This window comes from Elephas maximus, chromosome 17, assembly GCF_024166365.1.
Source record: "Elephas maximus indicus isolate mEleMax1 chromosome 17, mEleMax1 primary haplotype, whole genome shotgun sequence".
Lineage (NCBI taxonomy): Eukaryota > Metazoa > Chordata > Mammalia > Proboscidea > Elephantidae > Elephas > Elephas maximus.
In genome coordinates, this window is record NC_064835.1 from 48,002,706 (window position 1) to 48,028,019 (window position 25,314).

Here is a 25,314-nt window from a genome sequence, read left to right on the forward strand (position 1 = left end):
GTTCAAATTATCTTGCTTTCTCATCCTGTAATCAGTATAAGAAAAGCAAAAATGATAATGAATTCAAAGAAACTTTACATTTTGTATGATGAATAAAAAGAACAAAAGAGACCTCGCTATTTATAAAGAAATGTCTTTTGTGGAATTTAAATTAAAGAAATCGTATGTAAACAAGGAGTATAATTCTATTATTGCTGCTAAAGTTGTGTGTCATGGCCAAAAATTGAGGAAAACATATTTCTATGTAAAGATGATTTATTGAATACTACTTAAAATTAAGGTGACTTGGAAAGGGATGGTTATGTTTAAAACTTTGATCATTTTTAACACGTTCATTATTGGAGAAAAATTAGTATGAGAGAGAGTCCAAAATCATTCCCTTAAAAAAGAATTGGAGGGGAAACTTCTGTTTTTGACCATTGTTCAGTAAGTGGTTGCAGACTTGGCACTCACTCACTTTGTATAAATAAATGGAAAGCTGGACAAAATCTATGAAACAACCATTTTTAGATATTGGAGAACTGGCAGTGCAGGGTTGTGATCACTGAAAGAAGGGAAACAAAGAGGATCCTGACTTGCTGCCTAGAACTACTTTCTGGATCGTAGTACAGGGATGGAGATCCCAAGGAGAGCATGATGATCTCACTAAGTCGAGACAGAGATCAGAGTTTGGAGAGACTGAATTGGCTGGAATTTCTGGGCCAGAGTTTTGGAGAGGAGGCAACTACCCAGATAAAGAGCCCCATAAATCTGTATTGGATCTCCTTGAGTCTTTGGCTGAATACAAAGTTATGCATGCCTAAAGTGAGATTTGAAGAGGATGGGAAAGAAAAACCACTAGGAGCTGTATGCTGAACAAATCTCATAGCTCACACAAGATTTAGAGATGGTAGAGAGTTTGTTGACATTCAAAAAGACCCCAGGAAGGTCACGCCTTCACTTAATTAAGGCTAAGATTACTATAAACCCATACTAATAAAGCTTAAAACAAGTATTGAGAATTGATCTGCAGCTAACTTAACTGCCTACCCAAATAAAGCTTAACATTCTTTAAAGGAAGACCACAAAATTCAGATTCTCACCAATGAAGCATTCAGAGTCCAGCATCCAATGAAAAATTACTGGAAAGAAGCAGGAAAATGTGACCTGAAATCAGACAAAGAATCAGGCAGTAGAAATAGATCCAGAAATAGCAGAGATGATAGAATTAACTGACAAGGACTTTAAGTAGCTATTATAAATATCTGAGGAATTTAAAAGAAAAGAACATAATGAAGGCAGACCATATTCTCATGCAAAAAAATGTGCACGTTCTATGTTTGTTTGGTAACCGCTCTCTCACCACTGATATTTTTGTCAGCGCTCTGTGCTAATTTTTTTTTTTTTTTTTTACGGAAACAAGTAAAACAAACTGGCATAGCTGCGCTTAACGAAAATACCACGTTGGGGGAGGGCGTGCTTGGCATACACAGAAGGTGCATGTTATTTATATAAAAATACATAAATAGAAGATACAGAAAAGAAAAAATTGGAACTTGTCGTAGTTATCTAGTGCTGCTCTGACAGAAATACCACAAATGGATGGCTCTAACAAAGAGAAATTTTTTTCTCACAGTCTAGTAGGTTCTAAGTCCAAATTCAGGGTGTCGGCTGTGGAGGAAGAAGACTTTCTCTGTCAGCTCTGGAGGAAGGTTCCTTGCCATGAGTCTTCCCCTGGTCGAGGAGCTCCTCAGGCGCAGAGACCCCGGGTCCAAAGGACACACTCTGTTCCTGGTGCTGCTTTCTTGATGGTATGAGGTCTCCAACTCTCTGCTTGCTTCCCCTTCCTTTTATCTTTTGAGAGATAAAAGGTGGTATGGGCCACACCTCAGGGAAACTCCCTTTACCTTGGATCAGGGAGGTGACCTGAGCAAGGGTGGTATTACAATCTCACCCTAATCCTCTCAACATAAAATTACAATCACAAAATGGAGGGCAACCACACAATATTGAGAATTATGACCTAACCAAGTTGATACACACATTTTTGGGGGGGGACATAATTCAATCCATGACAGAACTTTTAGAGACGAAAGATGTAAAATGTAAAAATTCACTGAATTCACTTAATGGTTAGACAGTACAGGTGATCCCTGGGTTATGAACGAGATCCATTCCTAAATCTGTCTTTAAGTCAAATTTGTAGGTAAGTCAGAATAGGTACATATGGTTCTTATTTAGCATCAGTCAGTCAAATGTTCGTCTTAATATATAGTATATATTTTACCTTTCTATGCTTGACAGCACAGGGCCTGGGTTTATGCATATAAAACACTTAAAAACACTTCCAAACTGTGCACTGTTTTTATGAGCATCACAAAGTAGTGTCATGTGTTCATTATTGTGAATCATTATATGCATTTAACTCAAATTTTAATATAATAGGCTTTATGGCAGTCTGTCCTTAAGTACGAGCTATCCGTAAGTCAAACATTTGTAACCTGGGGCTTGTACAGAAGACAAGGTCAGTATACTCAAAGATAGAAATACAAACTATCCAAACTGTATACAGAGAGAAAAAGTCTCCGGGGGGGGAAAAAAACAGCAGAGTCTTAGTGACTTGTGGGGCAGTATCAAATAGTCTAACCTGTGCAATTTGAGTCCCAGAGGAGAGACGCCAGGAAGGGGGTCAGACAAAATAATAGCTGAAAGTTTTCCAGATCTGATGAACACTGCAAATCCACAGATCCAAGGAACTCAGTGAATTCCAAATAGGATAAACACAAAGAAAACCATACCAAGGCATATCACAATCAAATATTGAAAACAAACAATGAAGAGATGAAACAGCCCGAGGAAAAAAGGCATGTTAAATGCAGGAAAGAAAGATAAGAATGATTGCAAATTTCTCATTAGAAACAATGCAAACCAAAATGCCTTTAATGTAATAAAAGGAAAACAAAACAAAATATAGTAGCCTAGAACTTTATGTCCCATGCACATAGCCTCCACAGGTGAAGGTGCAATAAAGATATTTTCAAGCAAAAGCTGAGAAAATTTGTTGCCAGTAGATCTGCACTACAAGAAATGTTAAAGGAAGTTCTTTAGGCTAAAGGAGAATCATAACAGAAAAGAACTTCAGTCTACTCAAACCGAGGAGGAACGCCAGGAATGGTAAATCTGTGAATACAGGTAGTTCTGGCTCACAATGCATTCGAGTTACGATGAACTGCACTTACTGACCACCGTTTTTTTTTTACCATCAGCAAATTGCACTCTGCAACATTGTGCGTCGTAGTCCATATTACTAACAATAGGATTCTCAACATGGATGAAATAGGCTTGTTTTGGAAAAGAATGCCAGCACGGACCTATAGTCACGAAGAGGCGGAGTCAGTACCAGGTTTCAAGGCATTTAAAGACAGAATCAGGCTGTCGCATGGAGGAAGTGCTGTTGGATTTAAATTAAAACCTTGTTCACTGTTTTGAAAACCTGAGCATCCAAAAACATTGGCAAAAATAAGCTGCCAGTCTACTACAAAAGTAACTCCAAGGCCTGGATGATGATTGTGTTGTTTGAAGACTGGTTTTTAAATTGTTTCGTCCCGGAAGTGAGAGTGTACTGCCTTGAAAAGAGCATTTCTTTCAAGATTCTTCTGCAACTTGGTAATGCCCCAAGGCATCCTGCTCCTGTAAAAAAAAAAAAAAAAAACCAAACCACTGCCGTTGAGTCGATTCTGACTCATAGTGACCCTATAGCACAGAGCAGAACTTGCTCATAGAGTTTCCAAGGAGCGCCTTCCGGATTCAAACTGCAGACCTCTTGGTTAGCAGCGGTAGCACTTAACCACTACGCCACCAGGGTTTCCTGCTCATATAGGTGATGTAAATCTAGACGTGCAAGTGGTATATCTGCCTCTCAATATGAGAGCTGTGATTCAGCTTATGGATCAAGGTGCAGTCGCTATCTTCAAGGCATACTACCTATGGACTGTGTTCACTCAGGCAATAGCTGCAACAGATGGAGGTAAGGTAACATTTCTGGAAGAATTATAATATTCTTCAGTGTATCCAGAACACTGCATCTTCCTGAGAGGAAGTTATGGGAAAATGCAGGCAGGGGATACAAAAAAACTGCTGAGTTATGTGAACATGCTTAAGCATGTGATCAGGATAATACGATGGAAGAGATTGGTGGAAAAATCATCCATGGGGCAAGAACGCTGAATGTAGAACTTGATACGCCGATGTGGAACAGCTCCTAGATCTCAAAGAAGGGGAACTGACAGATCAGGATTTAATGAATTTTTAAAAAGGAAGAAATAATGAGAGAAGAAGAGAAGTTGTCAAAAAATTCTGCAGTGGAAAGATTAGCTGGAGTTTTTCTTCAGTTTCTTGAAAGCGTGGACCCAAACGCTGACTGCTTTGCTAAAGTCGATAGGCAGATTCAGGAAGCAGTGGAATGTTACCTTGAAATATATGAAGAAAAAAGAGGACCATACAGACAACTCTCACTAATTTTCTGGCTGGAGACGCCATGCTTATTTCCAGGGATAATCCAGATGATCCAGAACCTTCCACAAGTGGTGTTATTACTGCCAACTGACAAAAACCCAGTGTCGTCCAGCTCTTCTTTATTGTTGGTGCAAATTTTTGTGATTTGTGTACTTTTTTATTTATGTATTTATTAAAGCATGTCTTTAAGTTTATATGTAATGTTTCCAAACCCAAAGCAAATAAAAATCAGATTTATAAAGATACTGATAATGAAGAAATAATCATGAAAACGAAAATAAATAAATAATGAGGTATTCAACTTATTTCAAAACTGACTGACAGAGTTGTCAGAATGGGACCCTGTTGTAAGTCAGGGACTGCCTATAAAAGTAACTTTTTTTCTCATTAAAAATTTTTTTTTACAAAATTATTAACTGTTTAAAAATAATGTATATATGGAGTTCGTAACATGTAGAAGTAAAATATATGATGAATAGTGGCACAAATAGAAACTTCGTAAATACAGTTAATGTCTCACAAATCAAGCACCAATCCCATTGTCATCAAGTCAGTTTCAACTTATGGTGACCCCATGTGTTACGGAGTGGAACTGAGCTCCATAGGATTTTCATGGCTGTAATCTTTGAAGAAGCGTATCACCACGCCCTGCTTTCGAAGCACTGCTGGGTGGGTTCAATCTGCCAACATTTTGGTTAGCAGGAGAGTGCAAATTGTTTATGCCCCCCAGGTACTTTTGTGCCTCACAAGCCTTGTTTATGCCTTCTTTGTGTTTTGCTCATTGTATTCCTTCTCTCATCCATAGCTCATCCATTCTTTTAAATGACCTCAACCCTTATCTCTTCCATTGGTGTTTCTTATCACTTGTCATTACTAGCAATTTTTAAAAACTATTGTGATAAAATATATATAACCAAGCATTTGCTTTTGTAGGTATACAATTCAGTGATATCAATTATACTCACCATGTTTTAAAGCCATCATCGCCATTATCCATTTTCAAATGTTTCTCATCACCCTAATCAGAAATTCCGTAATTGTTGTAACCCACACAGTCGAATGCGTTTGCATAGTTAATAAAACACAGGTAAGCATCTTTTTGGTATTCCTGCTTTCAGCCAAGATCCATCTGACATCAGCAGTGATACTCCTTGTTCACATCCTTTTCTGAATCCAGCTTGAATTTCTGGAAGTCCCATCTCTATGTACTGCTGCAGCTGTTTTTGAATTATCTTCAGGAAAATTTTACATGTGTGCGACAGTAATGATACTGTTCAATAATTTCCATGTTCTGTTGGATCACTTTTCTTTGGAATGGGCACAGATATGGATCTCTTCCAGTCAGTTGGCAGGTAGTTTTCTTCCGGATTTCTTGGCATAGATGAGTGAGTGCTTCCAGCGTTGCGTCTGTTTGTTGAAACAACTCAGTTGGTATTCCATCAATTCCTGGTGTCTTGTTTTTCACCAGTGCCTTCAGTGCAGCTTAGATGTCTTCCTTCAGTACTGTCAGTTCTTGATCATATGTTACCTCATGAAATGGAAGAACATCAACCAGTTCTGTTCGGTACAGTGACTGTATTCCTTCCATTGGCTTTTGATGCTTTCTGCATTGTCCAGTATTTTGCCCTTAGAATCCTTCAGTATTGCAACTTGAAGTTTGAATATTTTCTTCAGTTCTTTCAGCTTGAGAAATGCTGAACATGTTCTTTCCTTTTGGTTTTCTAACTCCAGGTCTTTGCACATTTCATTATAATACTTTACTTGGTCTTCTCGAGCTGCCCTTTGAAATCTACTGTTCATTTCTTTTACCTCATTTCTTCCTTTCACTTTAGCTACACTATGTTCAAGAGCAAGTTTTAGGATCTCTTCTGACATCCATTTTGGTCTTTTCTTTCTTTCCTGTCTTTTTAATGACCTTTTGTTTTCTTCATGTGTCATGTCCTTGATGCCGTTCCACAGTTCATCTGGCCTTTGGTCATTAGTGTTCAGTGCATCAAATCTGTTCTTGAGATGGTCTCCACATTCAGGTGGGATATATTCAAGGTTGTACTTTAGCTCTTGTGGACTTGTTTTAATTTTCTTCAGCTTCAACTTGAACTTGCATATGAGCAATTGATAGTCTGTTTCACAGTTGGCCCCTGGCCTTGTTTTGACTGATGATATTGAGCTTCTCCATCATCTCCTTCCACAGATGTAGTCAATTTGATTCCTGTGTATTCCATCTAGCAAGGTCCATGTGTATAATCGCCATTTATGTTATTGAAAAAAGTTATTTCCAATGAATAAGCCATTTGTTTTACAAGATTCTGTCATGCGATCTCTGACATAGTTTCTATCACCAAGGCAACATTTTCCAACTACGGCTCCTTCTTTGTTTCCATCTTTCCCATTCCAATCACCAGTAATTACCAGTGCATCTTGATTGCATGTTTGGTCAATTTCAGACTATAGAAATTGGTAAAAATCTTGAATTTCTTCATCTTTGGCATTAATAGTTGGTTGTAAATTTGAATTAAAAATAGTCATATTAACTGGTCTTCCTTGTAGGCATGTGCATATTATCCTATCATTGACAGCATTGTACTTTAGGATAGATCTTGAAGAAGAGTGCGACATCAGGTTTGGAGGAAGACTCATTAACAACCTGCGATATGCAGGTGACACAACCTTGCTTGCTGAAAGAGAAGAGGACTTGAAACACTTAACTGATGAAGATCAAAGTGTACAGCCTTCAGTGCTGGTTGCACCCCAACATAAAGAAAACAAAAGTCCTCACAAGTGGACCAATAAATAACATCATGATAAATGGAGAAAATATTGAAGTTGTCAAGGATTTCATTTTACTTCAATCGATAATCAATGCCCATGGAAACAGCAGTCAAGAAATCAAACAATGTATTGCTTTGGGCAAATCTACTTCAAAAGACCTCTTTAAGGTGTTAAAAAGCAATGAGGACTAAGGTATGCCTGACCCAGGCTATGGTATTTTCTATCACCTTGTATGCATGTGAATGCTGGACAGTGAATAAGGAAGAAGGAATAAGAGTTGATGTCTTTGAATTTTGTTGTTGGTGAGAAATATTTAATATACCATGGACTGCCAGAAGAATGAACAAATCTGTCTTTGAAGAAGTACAGCCGGAATGCTCTTTAGAAGTGCTGATGGTGAGACTTCGTCTTACATACTTTGGACGTGTTATCAGGAGAGACTAGTCCCAGGAGAAGGACATCATGCTTGGTAAAGTAGAGGGTCAGCGAAAAAGAGGAAGACCTTCAATGAGATGGACTGACACAGTGGCTGCAACAATGGGCTCAAACATAGTAATGATCATGAGAATGGCAAGTGTTTCATTCTGTTGTACATAGGGTGACTATGAGTTGGGACCAACTCAATTGCATCTAACAACAACAATCAGAAACCCTTTAAGACATAACTCCCCATTTCCTTCTCTCCCCAACCCGTGGTAACCACTAATAAACTTGTGTTTCTATGCATTTGCTTATTCTCATATTTTCTGAGTGGGGTCATAACAATATTTTTCTTTTTGTATTGGACTTATTTCACTCAGCATAGTGATTTCAAGGTTTATCCATCTCATAGCATGTTATCAGAGTTTTATTAGTCTTTATGACTGAATAATATTCTATTGTATGGGCATACCAGATTTGTTTATCCATTTATCTGTTGATGAACACTTGGGTTCTACCTTTTGGCTTTTGTGAATAATGTTGCAGTGAACGTTGGTTTACAAGTATTTGTTTGAGTCATTGCTTTTACTTTTTTGCAGTATATACTTAGGAGTAGAATTGGTGGGTGATATGGTAATTCTGGAAACCCTGGTGGTGTGGTGATTAAGAGCTACAGCTGCTAACCAAAAGGTCAGCAGTTCGAGTCCATCAGGTACTCCTTGGAAACCCTCTGGGGCAGTTCTACTCTGTCCTGTAGGGTCACTATGAGTTGGAATTGACTTGTCAACCATGGACGTTATGGTAATTCTAAGAGCTTGGCTGGTAACCAAAGATTAGCAGTTTGAACCCACCAGCCACTCCTTGGAAACCCTATGAGGCAGTTCTAGTCTGTCCTATAGGGTCGCTATGAGTTGGAATTGACTCAGTGACAATGGGTTTGGTTTTTATATGTTTTCCTAAGAAGCCTTGGTGGCACAGTGCTTAAGCTTGGCTCCTAACTGACAAGTGGGTGGTTGGAACCCACTAGTCGTTCTGTGGAAGAAAGATGTGGTGGGAAAAAGATGTGGAAGCCTGCTTCCATAAAGATTACAGCCTTGGAAACCCTATGGGGCTGTTCTGTTTTGTCCTATAGTGTCGCTGTAAGTCTGAATCAAGAACAGGGGGTTTGGTTTGTTTTTTTTTTTTTAAACATGTTTTTCTGTTTAATTGACATTGAGATTATGATAAGAATGGATTGGAATGCCAGTAAATCTCCTGGCCCATTGCTGAGTTTTGGTGTTTTGTGTTGTGTTCTAAGTATAGATATCCAAAGGGAAGAAGACAAAGTGAAACGATCTGTGAAAGATGCTGCCAAGAAGGGCCAGAAGGATGTCTGTGTGGTTCTGGCCAAGGAGATGATCAGGTCAAGAAAGGCTGTGAGCAAACTCTACGCATCCAAAGCCCACATGAACTCCGTGCTCATGGGGATGAAGAACCAACTTGGTAAGATGACAGTTACCACACGGCCACCTCGGTAACCCTGACACTCTTTTTTTTTTTTTTTTAATTTTATTTTTATTGTGCTTTAAGTGAAAGTTTACAAATCAAGTCAGTCTCTCATACAAAAATTTATATACACCTTGCTATATACTCCTAATTGCTCTCCCTCTAATGAGACAGCACACTCCTTCCCTCCACTCTCTATTTTCGTGTCCATTCAGCCAGCTTCTGACCCGCTCTGCCCTCTCATCTCCCCTCCAGACAGGAGATGCCAACATAGTCTCATGTGTCTACTTGATCCAGGAAGCTCATTCTTCACCAGTATCATTTCCTATCCCATTGTCCAGTCCAATCCCTGTCTGAAGAGTTGGCTTTGTCAGTAACCCTGACACTTGCTGTTATTGTCAATACCAGTTTCCTTGAAAAGGAAACACAGACTCAACTCTGGTTTTTATTCTTTGTGTTGTCTTAATTGGGCTGTGCAAAATATTTTGCTATTTTTATTGTTAGGTGTTGTTACTCTTTTTTTTTGGCCAGTGTTTTTGAAGAAACAACAAAACTGATGTAAATCTGCTTTGTTTAGGATTTAGGATATATTTCCCCATGGGAACAATGTTATGCTAGTGACCTGAGAGTTGAGTATAAGAGGCTGGCCTGTGTGTTGGAGAGAGAAGAAAAGTTTTCTCCCTCTATCTGCGGCCCGGAGCAGCCCTAGGCAAAAGTTTAAGATAGCTGAAGTTTGGCTTTGGCTTCCACCTGCCTCCTTTTCTGTCTCGTCTCTAATTATCTCCATAATACGTCCCACATCTTAGAAACTTGCAGACTTTGTAATGGGTACTCAACATACATGTGAACTACCAATTGTAGATCTTTCTTACAAACTCATCCTAATGCTTAAAATAAAAACAAAACAATCTTGTTTCAAGTGTTCAGTATAATACTGTTTACAGTCTTTTACAGGTATGTCTCCAGGTCAATGACAACTGGAGCCATAGTTCATATTTTACATCCAGTTGGTTTCTTTTCTTATTTAACTTCTATTAAATTGTTGTTGTTGTTGTTAGGTGCCGTCGAGTCAGTTCCAAGTCATAGCGACCCTATGTACCACAGAATGAAACACTGCCCTGTCCTGTGCCATGCTCACAATCCTTGTTATGCTTGAGCCCATTGTTGCAGCCACTGTGTCAGTCTCTCATTGAGGGTCTTCCATTTTTCCACTGACCCTGTGCTTTGCCAAGCATGATGTCTTTCTGATCCCTCCTGACAACATGTCCAAAGTATGATCAGACATAATTTCTGTTAAGTTAGAAAGTCCTAACTCAGAAACCCTGGTGGCATAGTGGTTAAGAGCTACGGCTCCTAACCAAAAGGTTGGCACTTCAAGCCCACCAGGTGCTCCTTGGAAACCTTATGGGGCCATTCTGCTCTGTCATAGGGTGGCTATGAGTGGGAATTGACTTTACGGCAGTGGGTTTGTTGTTTTTTTTTCTAACTCAAAATTATAGTTCTTTGGGAATGGCAGCAAGTGACTGTCAGATACTTAGATTGAATGTTGACTGAGAAATGGTGGAGAAATATTTCATTAAAGACTATTTCTATCTCTCTGTCGGAGACTAAGCTAATGAGTACATCACACTCAAAAGTTAGAAGATGCAATGCTTCAGGTTAAAGAGTGGGGCCCAATGAGTTCCTGATGTATTACTTGGTTGTATTTGGCCCTGAAGGTATTTTCTGCATGTTCGGTTTTAACATTTAGATACGGTTTTAAAATACGCCTGATAGGGAATGTGTCATCAGTTTCTTCAAAACTGAAGAAAATAGTCATTGATTGAGAAAAAGTAAGAAAATACATAGCAATCAAAGTGATTACACCCCATCTTCTTAAAAAACTCCCCAGGATTAGCTTCACTTTTAAAAATCACATTCAGTCCTAAAATCTGTATTTCGGCTCATCAAAATACTGGATATATCACCTAGATGTGGCTTTTGAACTAGCCACGCCTTCAGTGTTATGAAAAAACAGTTTTATCTTGTCATTTTGAAAGCTCTAATAAATGAGCTTTTTTGCAGCCTTTCACAGCCAGTTTTGAAAGTTTCATATTTACTGCCTGTTTTTTTTGTGTGCAGCGTGCTGAAATGTGTGTATCAGTTTGGATGATTCCAGGTATTGAGTGTTTGTCCACCATTTTGTCATCTGATGTGATTTTCCTATGTGTTGTAAATCCTGCCTCTGTGATCTTAGTTGAGGGGGGATGGGCGGCAGGTGTGTTGACAAGGCAGGACTGCATCTACTGGATTGGATGGTGTCTTGAGCCAGTTTCTTTTGGGATATAAAAGAGAGAAGGGAGCAGAGAGACAGGGGAACTTCCTGCCACAAAGAAAGCAGTGCTGGGAGCAGAGTGCGTCCTTTGGACCCGGGGTTTCTGAGCAGAGAAGCTCTTAGTCCAGGGGAAGATTGATGAGAAGGACCTTCTTTAAGAGCTAACAGAGGAAGTCTTCCCTTGGAGCTGATGCCCTGAATTTAGACTTTCAGCCTACTTTACTGTAAGGAAATATGTTTCTTTGTTAAAGCTATCCACTTTTGGTATTTCTGTTATGGCAGCACTAGATAACTAAGACAATGGTACAGGACTGGCCAGTGTTTCGTTCTGTGGTACATAGAGTCACTGTGAGTTGGAACTGACTGAACACCTAACAACAACAGCAAAACCTGTCTTCTGGTCTTTGCTTTTGGGCAGATGTTGCCCATTTGGCTTTGTATAGTTTATTAAACTAGGAAGCACTTTCCTCACATGTGTCATTGTTTGCTTTATACGCCTGTCTAATCTTTGGCTGAAAGCTGGGCATCGGTCGTGGCTTCCTTTCTGAGTTAGCAGGGTGTCTGGGGTCATAGCCCTAGGGGTTCCTGCAGTCTCAGACCAGTAAGTCAGGTCCTTTTTTGTGAATTTGAGTTTTGTTCTGTATTTTTCTTCTGCTCTGTCCGGGACCCTCTATCGTGATCCCTGTCAGAGCAGTCGGTGGTGGTAGCCAGGCACCTTCTAGTTCTGGGCTCAGTCTGGTAGAAGCTCTGGTTCATTTTGTCCATTAGTCCTTTGGGCTAATGTTTTCCTTGTCTTTGGTTTTCTTCATTCTCCTTTGTTTTGAATGGGATGGGACCAATAATGTCTCTTACATGGCTGCTTACAAGCCTTTAAGACCCAGACACTACTCACCAAAGCAGGATGTAGAACGTTTTCTTTAAGAACTATGTTTTGCCAATTGACCTAGATGTCCCCTGAGACAGTGATCACCAGCCATCACCTCCAGTAACTCGGTCCCTCGAGGTGTTTGGATGTGTCTAGGAAACTTCCATGACTTCGCCTTGGTCAAGTTGTGCTGACTTCCCCTATATTGTGTGTTGTCTTCCCTGTCCCTTCACCACAGTTAATACTTGTCTACTGTGTAGTTGGTGATTCCCCCCCTCCACCCCTCATGAAAAAATTTTGATTTCCTTCCCCCACTATAAAAACTTGCACCTCTTCTAGTCTTCATCATCTCTGTAAATGGATCTGTATCTACCCGCTTTCCTCAAGCCACAAACCTAGGAGTCCTCCCTTTTCTCCTTTTACCTCACAGCCCTGTCACTCTTCCTCTAAAGTTGTTGTTAGGTGCCATGGAAAGTGGAGCCTTGAAATTTTTCACTTAGGAAATAGCTACCACTTCAGTTCAAGTTGCCATTGTGTCTTGCTTGGATTAGTACAGTAGCCTCTTCATCATCTCCTTGTTTGTGTAGTCACCAGGTACGATTCATACTTCACACAGTATTCGAGTGCTCTTCATAATAAGCATATGTGATTGTGGTATTTTATTTAAATTACTATGTTACACATTGCATTTAGATTTGAACCCAAATTCTTAACCTGGTCTGTAAGGCTCTGTGTGAGATGGCAGCTGCTCTGACCTTGGCTTTTTCCCCTTTCTGTTCTTCATCCAGCCACACCAGCCTTTCCGTTTCTGGAACTGGCCCAGTTTACTACTATTCCCAGGAATGTGTTGCTCCCAGCTCTTTCAGTGAATTCCTCCTTCTTGTCATTCAGGCCTCAGTTCAGATGGCAGGTACTCTGAGGCCTGGCCTGGTGCCCAATCTAAACGGCCCCCCTCACATTGCTACCACCACATTCCCTTTAATTTCCTTATAGAACTGGTGGTGTTGTTAGGTGCCACTGTGTCAGTTCTGACTCGTGACGACCCCATGTGTGTGGAGTAGAGCAGCCCCATAGGGTTTTCAACGCTGTGGCCTTTTGGAAGCACTGGGTCCTGGGGATAAAGTAGTGAATATTAGAGACACAGTCATCGTCCTCTTGGTGTGGGGTGAAAATCTAATCATCAAATGGGTAAGTTTATAATTGCAAACCGTGATGAGCACCAGGAGACTGTAAAAGGGAAATGCAGAGGCAAGGGTGTCTCCTTAAGGCACTGATGGAATCTGAAGGAGCTCGAGCAGTAAAGTGTGTCCGTGTGCGTGTGCGAGCAACCTAGGGGCGTGTTCCTGCCAGAGTGCCCAGCATGCGTGAAGGCCCTGGGGCCAAAAAGAACTGTGCATTGGGATGACTGAAGGAGGCTCTGGGAGGCTGGAGTTCTGAGGACAGAGGGGAGGATGGAGACAAGTGCAGAGTGACACCTGCTGTAGCGAGGGCGCAGATGCAGTAGGAGTTCAGAGGGCAGGTGTTATTCTGGGAGAACCAGGGAGGCATCTGAGTAGAGGGATTACGCTGTGAAATACCTCAGGCTGTGTTCAGCAAACTGCACTTGATATTGTTTGACAGGAGTGCACTAGGAAGGTAAAACCGAGAGCCAAACCCGTTGCCGTGGAGTCAATTCCCACCCATAGCAATCCTGTAGGACAGCATAGAACTGCCCCACAGGGTTTCCAAGGCTGAAATCTTTACGCAAGCAGACTGCCACATCTTTCTTCCTCTGAGCGGCTAGTGGGTTCGAACTGCTGACCTTTCAGTTAGCATTCGAGTGCTTAACCACTGTGCCATCAGGGCTCCATATTAGAGTAGTGGGAGGTCAAGCTGGAAAGGTAAATTGGAGTGCGAATTTTGAGCGTTAGGCTGAGGGGGCAGTAGTGGAGGCCCCCTCCAGTGCACACAGGGACTGCAGATGTACAGAGGGACTGAGGCAGCGAGATTGGAGGCAGTGGGACCTGGGAGTAATGGCGGTCCTGAATAGGTTAGGCTAGGAGGGCTGGAGTAGAAAGGAGGAATCTGAAGAACTGCTCTGGGTGCAGAGTAAATGAGACTTGATGAAGGCATAAACCAGCCTCAGGTGCTCTGAGCCCTTGTCTCCAGTGCCATTAACAGACACTGGAAACACAGGGTGAGGAGAAGGCTCCAGAAAAAGAGAGTCTTTTTGGGCTGAGCAGAGCAGCTCCCTGGGGATCAGTGGCTGTTTGGGTCACCCTGCCTCCCTGGCACCTAAGTGCCATGGCTGTGGAAGGGATTGCAGGGAGGGTAGCTAAGAGGGGTGATAGAGGGCTGTTGCTTGTTGTCCCTGAGGATGGAACCTGGGGGCGATGGGGCTGTACGTTTTGGGAGTGGAAGATGAAAAGAGAAAACTGAGAGTGGTATAACCAGAGCTCTCAAGAGGTGTTTGAAGCCCGTCTAGCTGCGTATCTCCTTCCCCTCTCCTACCCCAGCGTTGCTTGGTTGACAAGCCATCATTTGACGAAGTCGTTTCTTTTCCTTTAAGATGTTTCCCTATTCAAATGCAGGTGTCCCTGGGAGGGGTAATAAGTTAAGCCTCGTCAGCTATTAATATACTGTCATGATTAGATGCTTTCCAAGTGACAGCTTCCTGGCAGCAGCTCCTTGCAGAATGAGACATATAATTGTGTTTTGATTGGGGCGGAGGTTAACAGAGATTCAAAGGTGGGGCAGGCCTGGGTGCTGAGCCAGGTGGGGCCTGGGTGCTGGGGGCAGTGCATGTCCCTGCACCTGTTATTTCCTCCTTTGGCCTTTTTTTCTTTGTTTTCTTTCCATACTTTGATTGGAGTGCTTGAAAATGAGTTTGCAAGAAGTGGATCTTTGAGATAAAGTACAACATTTGTGAAATTTAAACCTACTTGTAGAATCAAAGCACATTTTTCATAATTCTTTTAGTATTTTTAATTTACAAGTGATACAAGCTTATTGTAGAAGGAAAAAAAAAAAAAAAAACAGTAAAGCCTGCGAAAGCCAGAACCTGTGTAATTCGGAATCCTAGAGAAGGGAAACTCAAATAATTTCCACTAAAACGAGTGATAGAAAAGTGGTTAAGACTATACCCTGCCAAAGGCGGAGAACTTACGAGACCCAGAAAAACAAGGCAGGCCTGTCAAGTTCCGGCTCTCACAGGTTTCACTTTATAAAATTAAAGTAAATGTTAGCAGTTCTTTTGTCTTGGCCTCAGCCAACTTATCTACCAGGAACTACTGTCAGAGCACCATCTGAGCTCTTCTGCAGTTTGCTGTTTTTAGTCTAACAGTGTGTTATTTTGGCGCGCGTGCGTGTGTGCGCGCGTGTATATATATATTTACTACCCAAGTTTATAAGTCCAAGCCCAGATTCTTAAACAAATAGGAACAGACTTTCCCCCTTTATTTGGAGAAACGTTTAACTGTGACCTAGCACATACATAATTAAAATTCAGTTTCTCTGAGGCTTATATATAAGTAGTCTTAGAAAACGTGTGCATATTTCATGGTGGAATGTATTCAATGGTTTCCAAATTTTTTCCTTCAAAACTTTTAACAAATGTTAAGTTCCGTAGTGCACAGTTGTCTTTTTACGATAAAATGTTTTCCCCTGCACAAACAAAACACGTTACTTGAAATTTTTAAAGAAGGGAAAATATCTACCTCCTTAACAAATTAAATTTTTTTAAATATTTATTTTAGTTGTTATTTACATGGATACTGATTTTACTCAGCTATAAATATATGGACTCGGCTGGTAACCAAGAGGTGAGCAGTTCAAATCCACCAGCAGCTCTTTGGAAACCCTATGGGGCAGTCCTGCTCTGTCCTATAGGCTCACTATGAGTCGGAATCGACTCGATGGCAGTAGATTTGGTTTTGATGTTTATCTCTATACCCAGAAAAACCCAGTGCCATTGAGTCCTATAGGAAGCCAGAATCATCGGGAAGCCACATTTTGACCCACATTAGCTTTGCTTCCCACAGAAATGACTTTCCTGAGCTATGTTTCATAATATTCCTTACCTTTTTTTTTTTTAGTGGATAAGAAACAGCCATATGAAAAATAATTCTAGAACTTCTATGCAGTTACTGGCAAAGCGAGTTGTTAGGTGCTGTCAAGTCAGTTCCAACTCATAGAATGAAACCATGCCCGGTTCTACGCCATCCTCACAGTTGTTGCTGTGTTTGAGCTCATTGTTGCAGCCACTGTGTCAACCCATCTCATTGAGGGTCTTCCTCACCCCTTAGAACAATCACAGGATACTATGTGTGTGAGACACATCTCCCTGGTCATTCTTGTCTCCTTCCTGATTGTTTTCCTGCAAATATGAAAGCTTCTTAGAGTTCTAGATTCAGACTGAGACAAAACTGTAGTGACTCCCAGCTTGGCCAGGCACTACAGGACTGGAGGAAGCCTGCTTGCCAGTGTTGGCAAATAGCATGGTGTAGAACGGCTCTTAGAACTTTAAGCCTCATGAAATTTCAAAACAGATTTGAGGAGTTGCCAACTCTTCATTTTGAGATGTTGAAGGCATTAGGGGAAAAAATATCATCTGCTGCTACCATGACTTCATCTAAAGGTAGGATCTTAGATGACAGTATTTCCCTAGCAAGGAACCATTAACCACCTTACATGGACACACACATAGTCATTATGTCTTAACCTGACTTCTTCCATTTTGCTGAGGACCACGGAACAGTCACTATCCATAGATTTCTCTCATTTTGCTGAGGACCACAGAATAACCACTCTCCACAGGCTGGTTTCTCTCACTTTGCTGAGGACCATGGATTGGCCACTCTCCACAGGCTGGTTTCTTTCACTTTGCTGAGGACCCTGGATCAGCCACTCTCCATAGGCTGGTTTCTCTCACTTTGCTGAGGTCCCTGGGTTGGCCACTCTCCACAGGCTGGTTTCTCTCACTTTGCTGACGACCCTGGATCGGCCACTCTCCACAGGCTTGTTTCTCTCACTTTGCTGAGGACCCTGGATCGGCCACTCTCCACGGGCTGGTTTCTCTCACTTTGCTGAGGACCGTGGGTCGGCCACTCTCCACAGGGTGGTTTCTCTCACTTTGCTGAGGTCCCTGGATCGGCCACTCTCCACGGGCTGATTTCCGTCACTTTGCTGAGGACCCTGGATTTGCCATTCTCCACAGGCTGGTTTCTCTCACTTTGCTGAGGACCATGGATCGGCCACTCTGCACAGGCTGGTTTCTCTCACTTTGCTGAGGTCCCTGGATTGGCCGCTCTGCACAGGCTTGTTTCTCTCACTTTGCTGAGGACCATGTATCGGCCACTCTGCACAGGCTGGTTTCTCTCACTTTGCTGAGGACCATAGATTGGCCACTCTCCATAGGTTGGCTTATGGGCAACATGGTTTGGGCAGCGTAAAGCCTTCTGTTTTCCACTATGGCCCTGACAAGGTCCAGAGCTCTCTCTCCCATTCCTGACTTCTCTTGGTGTCATGGTCACTGGAGGGTGGTATTTCTCCCTAAAAGTCAGCCACAGACCTTCAGGCCACTCCCCAGCTCAGCCTGTTGGTGTGTGTGTTCAGAGAATTCACGCCACTAGTAAAGGTAGCAGACAATTTAGAAAAGTCAGTTTCTTGGTCACCTAGCAGAGTAATGTGTTCTGAAGATACATAAAAAACTTAGAGTCCCTACTCCTGCTCCCTTTTATTGGAATGGGTCCTCATTTGGCTGTCTGCCTCTTTATTCTATCCTGCATCTTGTTGGGCTGTCCAATCTGGTTTCCACCTTTTCCCTTTCAGCGGTTCTTCGAGTGGCTGGCTCCCTGCAGAAGAGCACAGAAGTGATGAGAGCCATGCAGAGTCTCGTGAAGATCCCAGAAATCCAGGCCACCATGCGGGAGCTGTCCAAGGAGATGATGAAGGTGACCTGGGGCTGGCCCTGCTTCCCCTTCCAAACCACAGAGGGTCACTAGCAGCATGAGGGTGGGTGGGCATGGACAGACCATTGCTGCTAGAAATTATTCTGAGGACAGAGAGGCACCTGTGAACACTTGTTGAAACCACCTGAGCTGAGTACGGCCTGGTCAAATTGCCAGAGTGTTCCTTAGAAGAAGCAAGAAAAGTATACCCAGAGCCTTAGGGGAGGTGGGGGATCCAGGGAGCAGCTGTTCGGGGTCCAGAGAGGTGGAGTTTGCAAACTGCAGCCTGAGTAGGGAAGACAGAATGAAGCCTGGTTCCTCTGGCTGCTCCAGGGGGGCTGTCATGAAGCTTCAAGGCAGGTTGTTCTAAACCCAAGGCTGACAAACTTCTTCTGTAAAGGGCTAGGTAATAAACATGTTTTATGTGTTGTGGGCCATACATTTCCTGGAACTACTTTGTAGCTTGAAAGCAGCCATAGAGAATATGTAGACAAATGGGCATGGCTGTGTTCCAATAAAACTTTATTTAAAAAAAAACAGGCATCAGACTGGATTCGGCCCAGGCTAACCCCTGTTCTAGACTAAAAAAGAGGCAACTAGGAACAAAATAGAAAATATACAAATACCTGCCACCCCAGGATGAGGGCCGGCACTAGTGGCCCTTGGACAGGGAGAGGGCCAAGGAGGACATTGTTGCTGAGCTCCTGCCCCCTAGTGGCTAAGGGTGCATCACACTGTCCTGTTGAGTCCTCCCAGCAGCCCTGGGGTAGGTACTCTTAAACCACCATTTTACACAGGAGGAAACTAGGTCCTAGAGCTGCTAGGTGACTTGCCTCAGGTTGCATAGGTAGTGACCCGTCTAGGGTTGAGCAGAGATGTCTGACCTGATCGTCTGTGCTGCCGCCGAGGAAATACCTCATGAAGGTGCCCTTTTGTGCTTCAGACCTGTGGCCCAAGAACCAGGATTGTACACTATAAATTTTCATAGCTTGTGTGCAGAAATTGCCTCCCTCTCTCCTAGAATTCCATTTATAACTTGAATTACATACGGGGCTATGGTTCATGGGGAAGAGGGGCTGGAGAAGTTGATGGAAAAGAAAATCATCATAAAAAGCCCAGGGCCCAGGTCTTTGGATGAGAAGTCCTTGGGTGGTGGACGTGTGGAGGGAACCAGGTCAGAAGGGTGTGTCCCTTAAAAATGATGTGTTGATTTCTTGTCCCCGAGCTGGCGATTGACTGACCATCCCCTAGAGCTGAGTAAGGAGTGACTTCACGCCTGCTCGTTCTCATTTATATAACTACCAGGATCTGAAGGGAAACCTTTTTTTAGAATCGGGGTTTTTTTTCACGTTTTTTTTGTTTGAATACTGAAAGTAATATAGATTTAGAAGAAGGCTTGCATGTGGTAGGTATTTATCAAATGCATCTTATGATGTATCCCCAGGTATGTATTGAAGTCCCCATGGGGGCCCAGCTCCTGGAGGCCAGGGACCTGGTCTTAGTCACCTCATTTATTCCCACTGCTGGCACAGGGGAGGTATCTGATGAATGGTTGCTGATTGAGTGAATGAACAAATGAATGACAACTTCCCCCTCCAGGATGTGGAGGCCTATTACTGTCAGGATCCTGGTAGGCCACTTTCAACCAATTAGTAAGTCCTTACTGAACCTCTTTTACAATAGCCCCCAGCACTGAGATGTCTTCCATTCAGCCAGACCGGAGGGCTCCACCTGGGTGCCCAGGCATGTGAATTTGTTATTTGTTCATGTTCAGGCTTGGGAGGAAAGTGAGCTGAGATGGGCAGAATGTAGTACTAGCTAGGTGCATGTCATTAAGAATCCAGTGGTCTGGAAGAAGAAAGGCAGGCAGCATAGACAGGTTGCTTTAAATTGAATTCATCTGCATGGGCAATGGGAGCTGTACCCTGGCCCAGTGCTGGGGGGCGGGGGAGGAGCTGCCACATGTGACCTTCTGCTCCCAACTCAGCAGGACCTGCAGGTAGAGAGCAAGGGGTTCGTTTCTTGCTGGTGGCAAAGCAGTCAGGACTTTCCTCTCCTGGCGGCCTCAGAGGCCTGAACCTGTGCTTTCCCTCGTCCTTCCACGAGAGCCACTCAGCAGCCACTTCCTACCTCTCTGCCCAGGGATGTGAGTAGCCCTCCTTTTGACATTGGAGGGTGCAGTTCTCCTTTACTTCAAAAAGAGCCAAACAAAAAATAGCCAGTAGAGCCTTGTCTGGGAGCTAAGGAAACCCCTAAGAGGGAAGACCCCAGGGCCTGGAGTCTTGGGCTGTGCAGGAGACCAGTTCTCTCGTGCTCTCAGTAGTGCTATGCTGCCTTGAGATCTGGCCGGCTGGCGACGGTAGGCCACCAGGCACAGGGCTTCCTGTAGAGCAACTGTTACTGTGGTAGGTCCAGAAACAGTCTTACTAGTTTACCCAGGAGTGGATAATTGGTGAATTGAGTGGTCCTTGCCAGACCCACTGGATTGACCCTAAGCATTCCTTTCCACACACCACGGTACCTGAGAAACCACCTCAGGGATCAGCAGGTTTATCAGATGGTTCTGGGATGAGAGCCTTGCTTCTGGCCTTCCCCAGGCCCGATGCCTGGTGCCAGTCCTGGTGGCTGCCAGCAGCTGGAATCTGGGTATGCTAGAGTCCTCTTCAGGCATTTCTCGGGATTCCACGGGGCCCGCTCTGCCGACAGCATTTGTTATCACAGTGCCTACTGTGGCTACAACCAACTTTCACACCACGTTTCAGCTCCTGCAGTCACAGATTATATCTGCAACTTCAGGGCAGTTGCTTCCCAAGATTCATCTGTCAGCAAGTTCCCCAAGTGCTGCCTGACATTATAGGCTGGGTTACGTCGGGAAGCTCTGCTGCTAGCCAGCAGTGGCCCTCCCCAACCTTGGTGCAAAACTTGGAGAGCCGTTTCCCTTTGGCCCGTTTGCCTCTGTGCAAAGAGGACAGCGTGCATTGTTTCTCTGGCCCTGCTGCCTGTGTGTCAGCCCTAAAAAGGATGGACCGAATGTGGAGCGGGAGACTACAGCGTGGTCAGTGCTGGTCCCTTAGAGGTGTCTGCTGGGCATAGATTTAACATAGGGGGAGTGACAGCTTATTCTGTGTTTAGGCTGGGATCATAGAAGAGATGTTAGAGGACACTTTCGAAAGCATGGACGATCAGGAAGAAATGGAAGAAGAGGTGGAAATGGAAATTGACAAGATTCTGTTTGAAATTACAGCAGGTATGAGGCTTCTCCTCCACCTTCCTTCCTCTCATGGCCATTCCTCCTGTGTTCACGAGTCACCTGGCAGCTTTTCTTTAGGCCACAGCTCCTTAGTCAGGCATGTTTCATTTTAGATTATACAAGTCATTTTGTGAAAAATAAGCATGATATCTATAACCATCGTTTGAAAAACCCAATTTTTTAAGTTCCTAGAGTTTTTAATGGAAGGTATTTATGCTCATATACTGTTGTTGGGAGTTTACATTGGTTCAGTTTCTTGAAAGCAGTTTGGCAACACCCATCAGAAGCCCTCGGCGTAGCAGATCCACTTCCAGGGTGTGCTGAAACATTTAACTCAAGGAAGTCCATAGTACCTTTGTTTATAATATTGAGAAACTTGCAACAAACTAAACGCCTAATAATTTGAATTTTGATTGAATCAATTGTGTTGTATCTATTTTAATGGAATACTTGTCTTAAGCTTCTCTAGAGGAACAGAACCACTGAGAAATACATACATATATAGGGCGAGGAGGAGCCCTGGTGGCGCAGTGGTTAAGAGCTCAGCTGCTAACCTAAAGGTTGGCAGTGCGAACCCACCAGCCACTCCCTGGAAACCCTATGGGGCAGTTCTACTCTGTAGTACAGGGTTGCTGTGAGTCAGAATTGACTCAGTGGCAACAGTTTGGTTTTGGTATATATAGGGGTGGGGGGAGATTGATTGATTGACTTCAAGGGATTGGCTCACAGGATTGTGGTGGCCTGGCAAGTCCTAAATCCAGAGATAGGTGGCGTGCTGAAGACTTGTGCAGGCTTGCATTTCGAGATCCGTAGGTCAGGTGATGGAAAGAATGCAAAGTGGAGAAAAAGGACAAGTTCTGCCAAAATGTCTGTTTACAGCCTGAGGACAGGACATACCTAAGGAAACTCTTTTCTCAACTGATTGATTGATTAGATTACATCGTGGAACAGCAGCTAGTCTAGTGTTTGGCCAGATCACTGGGAGCCATAGCCTAGACATAAAAAATTGACCATCACAATGGCTATATGGCTATGATAGATGATATGAAAATATATTCGTTGACATGGAAAGATGTTCACAATACATTTTGCGAAAAAAGCCTTGTTACAGAAATTTGTGTCTTTTCATTAAAAAAATCATGTCTATGGAAAAAGTCCGGAAAGGGGATAAATAAAAATGGCAATAGTAGTTATTGCTGAGTGAGTTTTGAAAATTTATTTCTACTTCTGGATTTCCTGAATTTTATGTTTAATAAAAATATATTTGGTGGGATTAAATTTTTTAGTTGGGGAGGAGTCCCTGGGTGGCACAGATGGTTAAGCACTTGACCCCTAGCCAAAGTCTAATGGTTGGAACCCACCCAGACACATAAGACAGGCCTGGCAGTATACTTCTGAAAGCTCACAGCCTTGAAAACCCTAGGAAGCACAGTTTTACTCTGCACACATGGGGTCACCATGAGCCAGAATCAACTCAACAGCAACTAACAACAAATGGTTGGGGAAGAGTAGTTACAGTATTTTTAAACAAATAACGCACGCTTTTTGCATTTGTTTGCCAGCTGTATCCACCCGCTACAAACTATTTTTGTAAGCGCACTATGTTTTTTTTTTTTTAAACAGCAACATGTGAAAGAGGATTGGCATGACGGTGCTTGTGAGGGGAAAGGTGCGGTCAGCAAACAAATGCAGAAGACACGTGTTATTAGCGTAAAATGTGGTAGTTACTTTAGGAAAAAAAAATGTGAAGATCTAGAAACAATTTAGTTTTACTCAGAAGATTTAACATCTTCATGAATCTTGAAAATTAAATTTTTAGTAGTGTTTAGGAATTTAGATCTGGAGTTTCAAAACCAAGATTCTTAAAATCCTTACGACTAATCATTACAAGCTAGTGTTTGCCCATTTGTCAGAGTGAGCAAAACTCCACCAAAGCAGCCCTTTTCTGTCTCTTGTCAGATTAGTCCCGTTGTGAAAGGCAGGGAGGATGAGGGACCACTTCTTTAAAGCTAATTTGTTTGCAATTTCTCTTCAGGGGCCTTGGGCAAAGCACCCAGTAAAGTGACCGACGCCCTTCCGGAGCCTGAACCTCCAGGAGCAATGGCTGCCTCAGAAGATGAGGAGGAGGAAGAGGCCCTGGAGGCCATGCAGTCCCGGCTGGCCACACTCCGCAGCTAGGGGCACCTAGCTGTGCACTCGAGCTCTTGCCGTGGCTCTCCTGCTGGGTGCATGCACACTCCTTCGAGGCAGCCACCATGTTCTGCATCTCTTGCACTACACCCTGTCATGAGGCATTGCTTTCTGGAAGGTTCTCTGCTGATACAGTGACTCCCCAGGTTAAGAACGTCCAATTTACGGACAACTCCTACCGAAGAGTAGACTGCCATAAAGCCTATTGTATTAAAGATTTGAGTTAAATACAATGGTTTGTCATCATGAGTGCTCGTACTACTTTGTGAGGCTCAAGAAGCATTTCTTAAGTGTTTTATGTGCATAGAAAGGTAAAATACATACTATATACTGAGACAAACATTTGACTAACTGTGCTAAGAACAGTACGTACCTGTTCTGACTTACCTACAAATTCGACTTAAAGACAGACTTAGGAACAGATCTCATTCGTGACCTGGGGACTGCCTGTATTGCTTCATTCTGTGCAGAGGTCTTAGGGGCTGTGTTAGGTATCAAAGGGATTGTTCTTATAAGAGGTGGTGTAATTAAATGCATCATTTTCAGGGGTATAAACGAAAGTATCTTATTAGGAGGAGGGCAAAGAATTCTGTCTTCTCATAAAGTACTTCTGAGAATAGAGTTGATTGCCTGAATGCTGAGGACTCTACAATTTTTTTTTTTTGGTCTGTAAACACTATGTAAATGGATTTTAATAAATTTCTGCTTTAACACTTGGTCTTATTATAGGTTGTCACGTGCAGTGAACTTTTGAGGTGTTTGCTGTTCCAGACTTTTGGCCTTGGAAAGAGGATGTGCTAAATAATCACCAGGAGTATGGGACCTGAAGCTCAGGGGAAGGGGCTCTGCTCTTTGGATGCTGCTCCCCTAGACATCACAGACATGGCGAGGGAGCCGTGCTTCTGTGTTTTCTCATCTTTTTAACCAAAAAGGGTGCTCGGGGATAGTGCCCCTGGTCCTGCTAGCTGGATGGTTGTATTGTGTATTATATCCTGGTATGTGTGTGTGTCTTTGCAGCTAACTACCATCCCTTCCTATTACAAGTAGTGCCCAGAGAAGCTAGCTGTGGGATTAGGACCCTTTCACCCTGACTACCTAAACTGCTTTCAGCTGGTTGTCTTGAACACGTGGGATAGGGGCCTACCCACCAGTGCATTCTCAAAGCCAGGAGCTGACCGCTGAGAGGTAAGGTGTGGTCATCCATCATAACCAGTTCTCCCACATCTGGGGCATTCTTAAAATGCATTTATCAATAATTCAACAGTAGCAACTTGTATTTATGTGTTTGACAATTTACAAAGCTCTTTGACCTAAGTGATATGATTCAATCTTCACAGATATAAACAGCTCAGCTGGGACATACCTAAATCATAAGAAACGGCAAAGGCGGGGTTCAAAGCTAAAACCCTGTGGTCCAAGTCTTGTGTGCACTGAACTCACCAGGCAGGAAAAACACCCAGCCCTTTCTCATGGGTTGACTTTTGTAGATTGTGTAGAGAAATCCTGATGTCGTGGAAGTCCCGTCATACAAAGCAGCCATCTGGAATACAGAGGACCCTCCTCTTACTCTTGATTTCATCTCAGGCTTTAGCTGCAGGAT

The 25,314-nt window shown here is 42.9% G+C and overlaps 1 protein-coding gene across 2 annotated transcripts in view; it reads left to right on the forward strand.

Moving 5' to 3' along the window:
• The window catches only part of CHMP3 (charged multivesicular body protein 3), a 47,416-nt gene extending 22,979 nt beyond the window's left edge, over window positions 1–24,437 (forward strand). For both annotated transcript variants that reach the window (XM_049856765.1, XM_049856766.1), the window contains 4 exons: window positions 8,986–9,165; window positions 18,156–18,277; window positions 21,407–21,521; window positions 23,560–24,437. In XM_049856765.1, coding sequence (XP_049712722.1) covers window positions 8,986–9,165; window positions 18,156–18,277; window positions 21,407–21,521; window positions 23,560–23,702 — 560 coding nt within the window. In that variant the 3' untranslated portion in view covers window positions 23,703–24,437. The remainder of the gene's footprint in view (window positions 1–8,985; window positions 9,166–18,155; window positions 18,278–21,406; window positions 21,522–23,559) is intronic.
• Window positions 24,438–25,314: the final 877 nt, after the last annotated feature.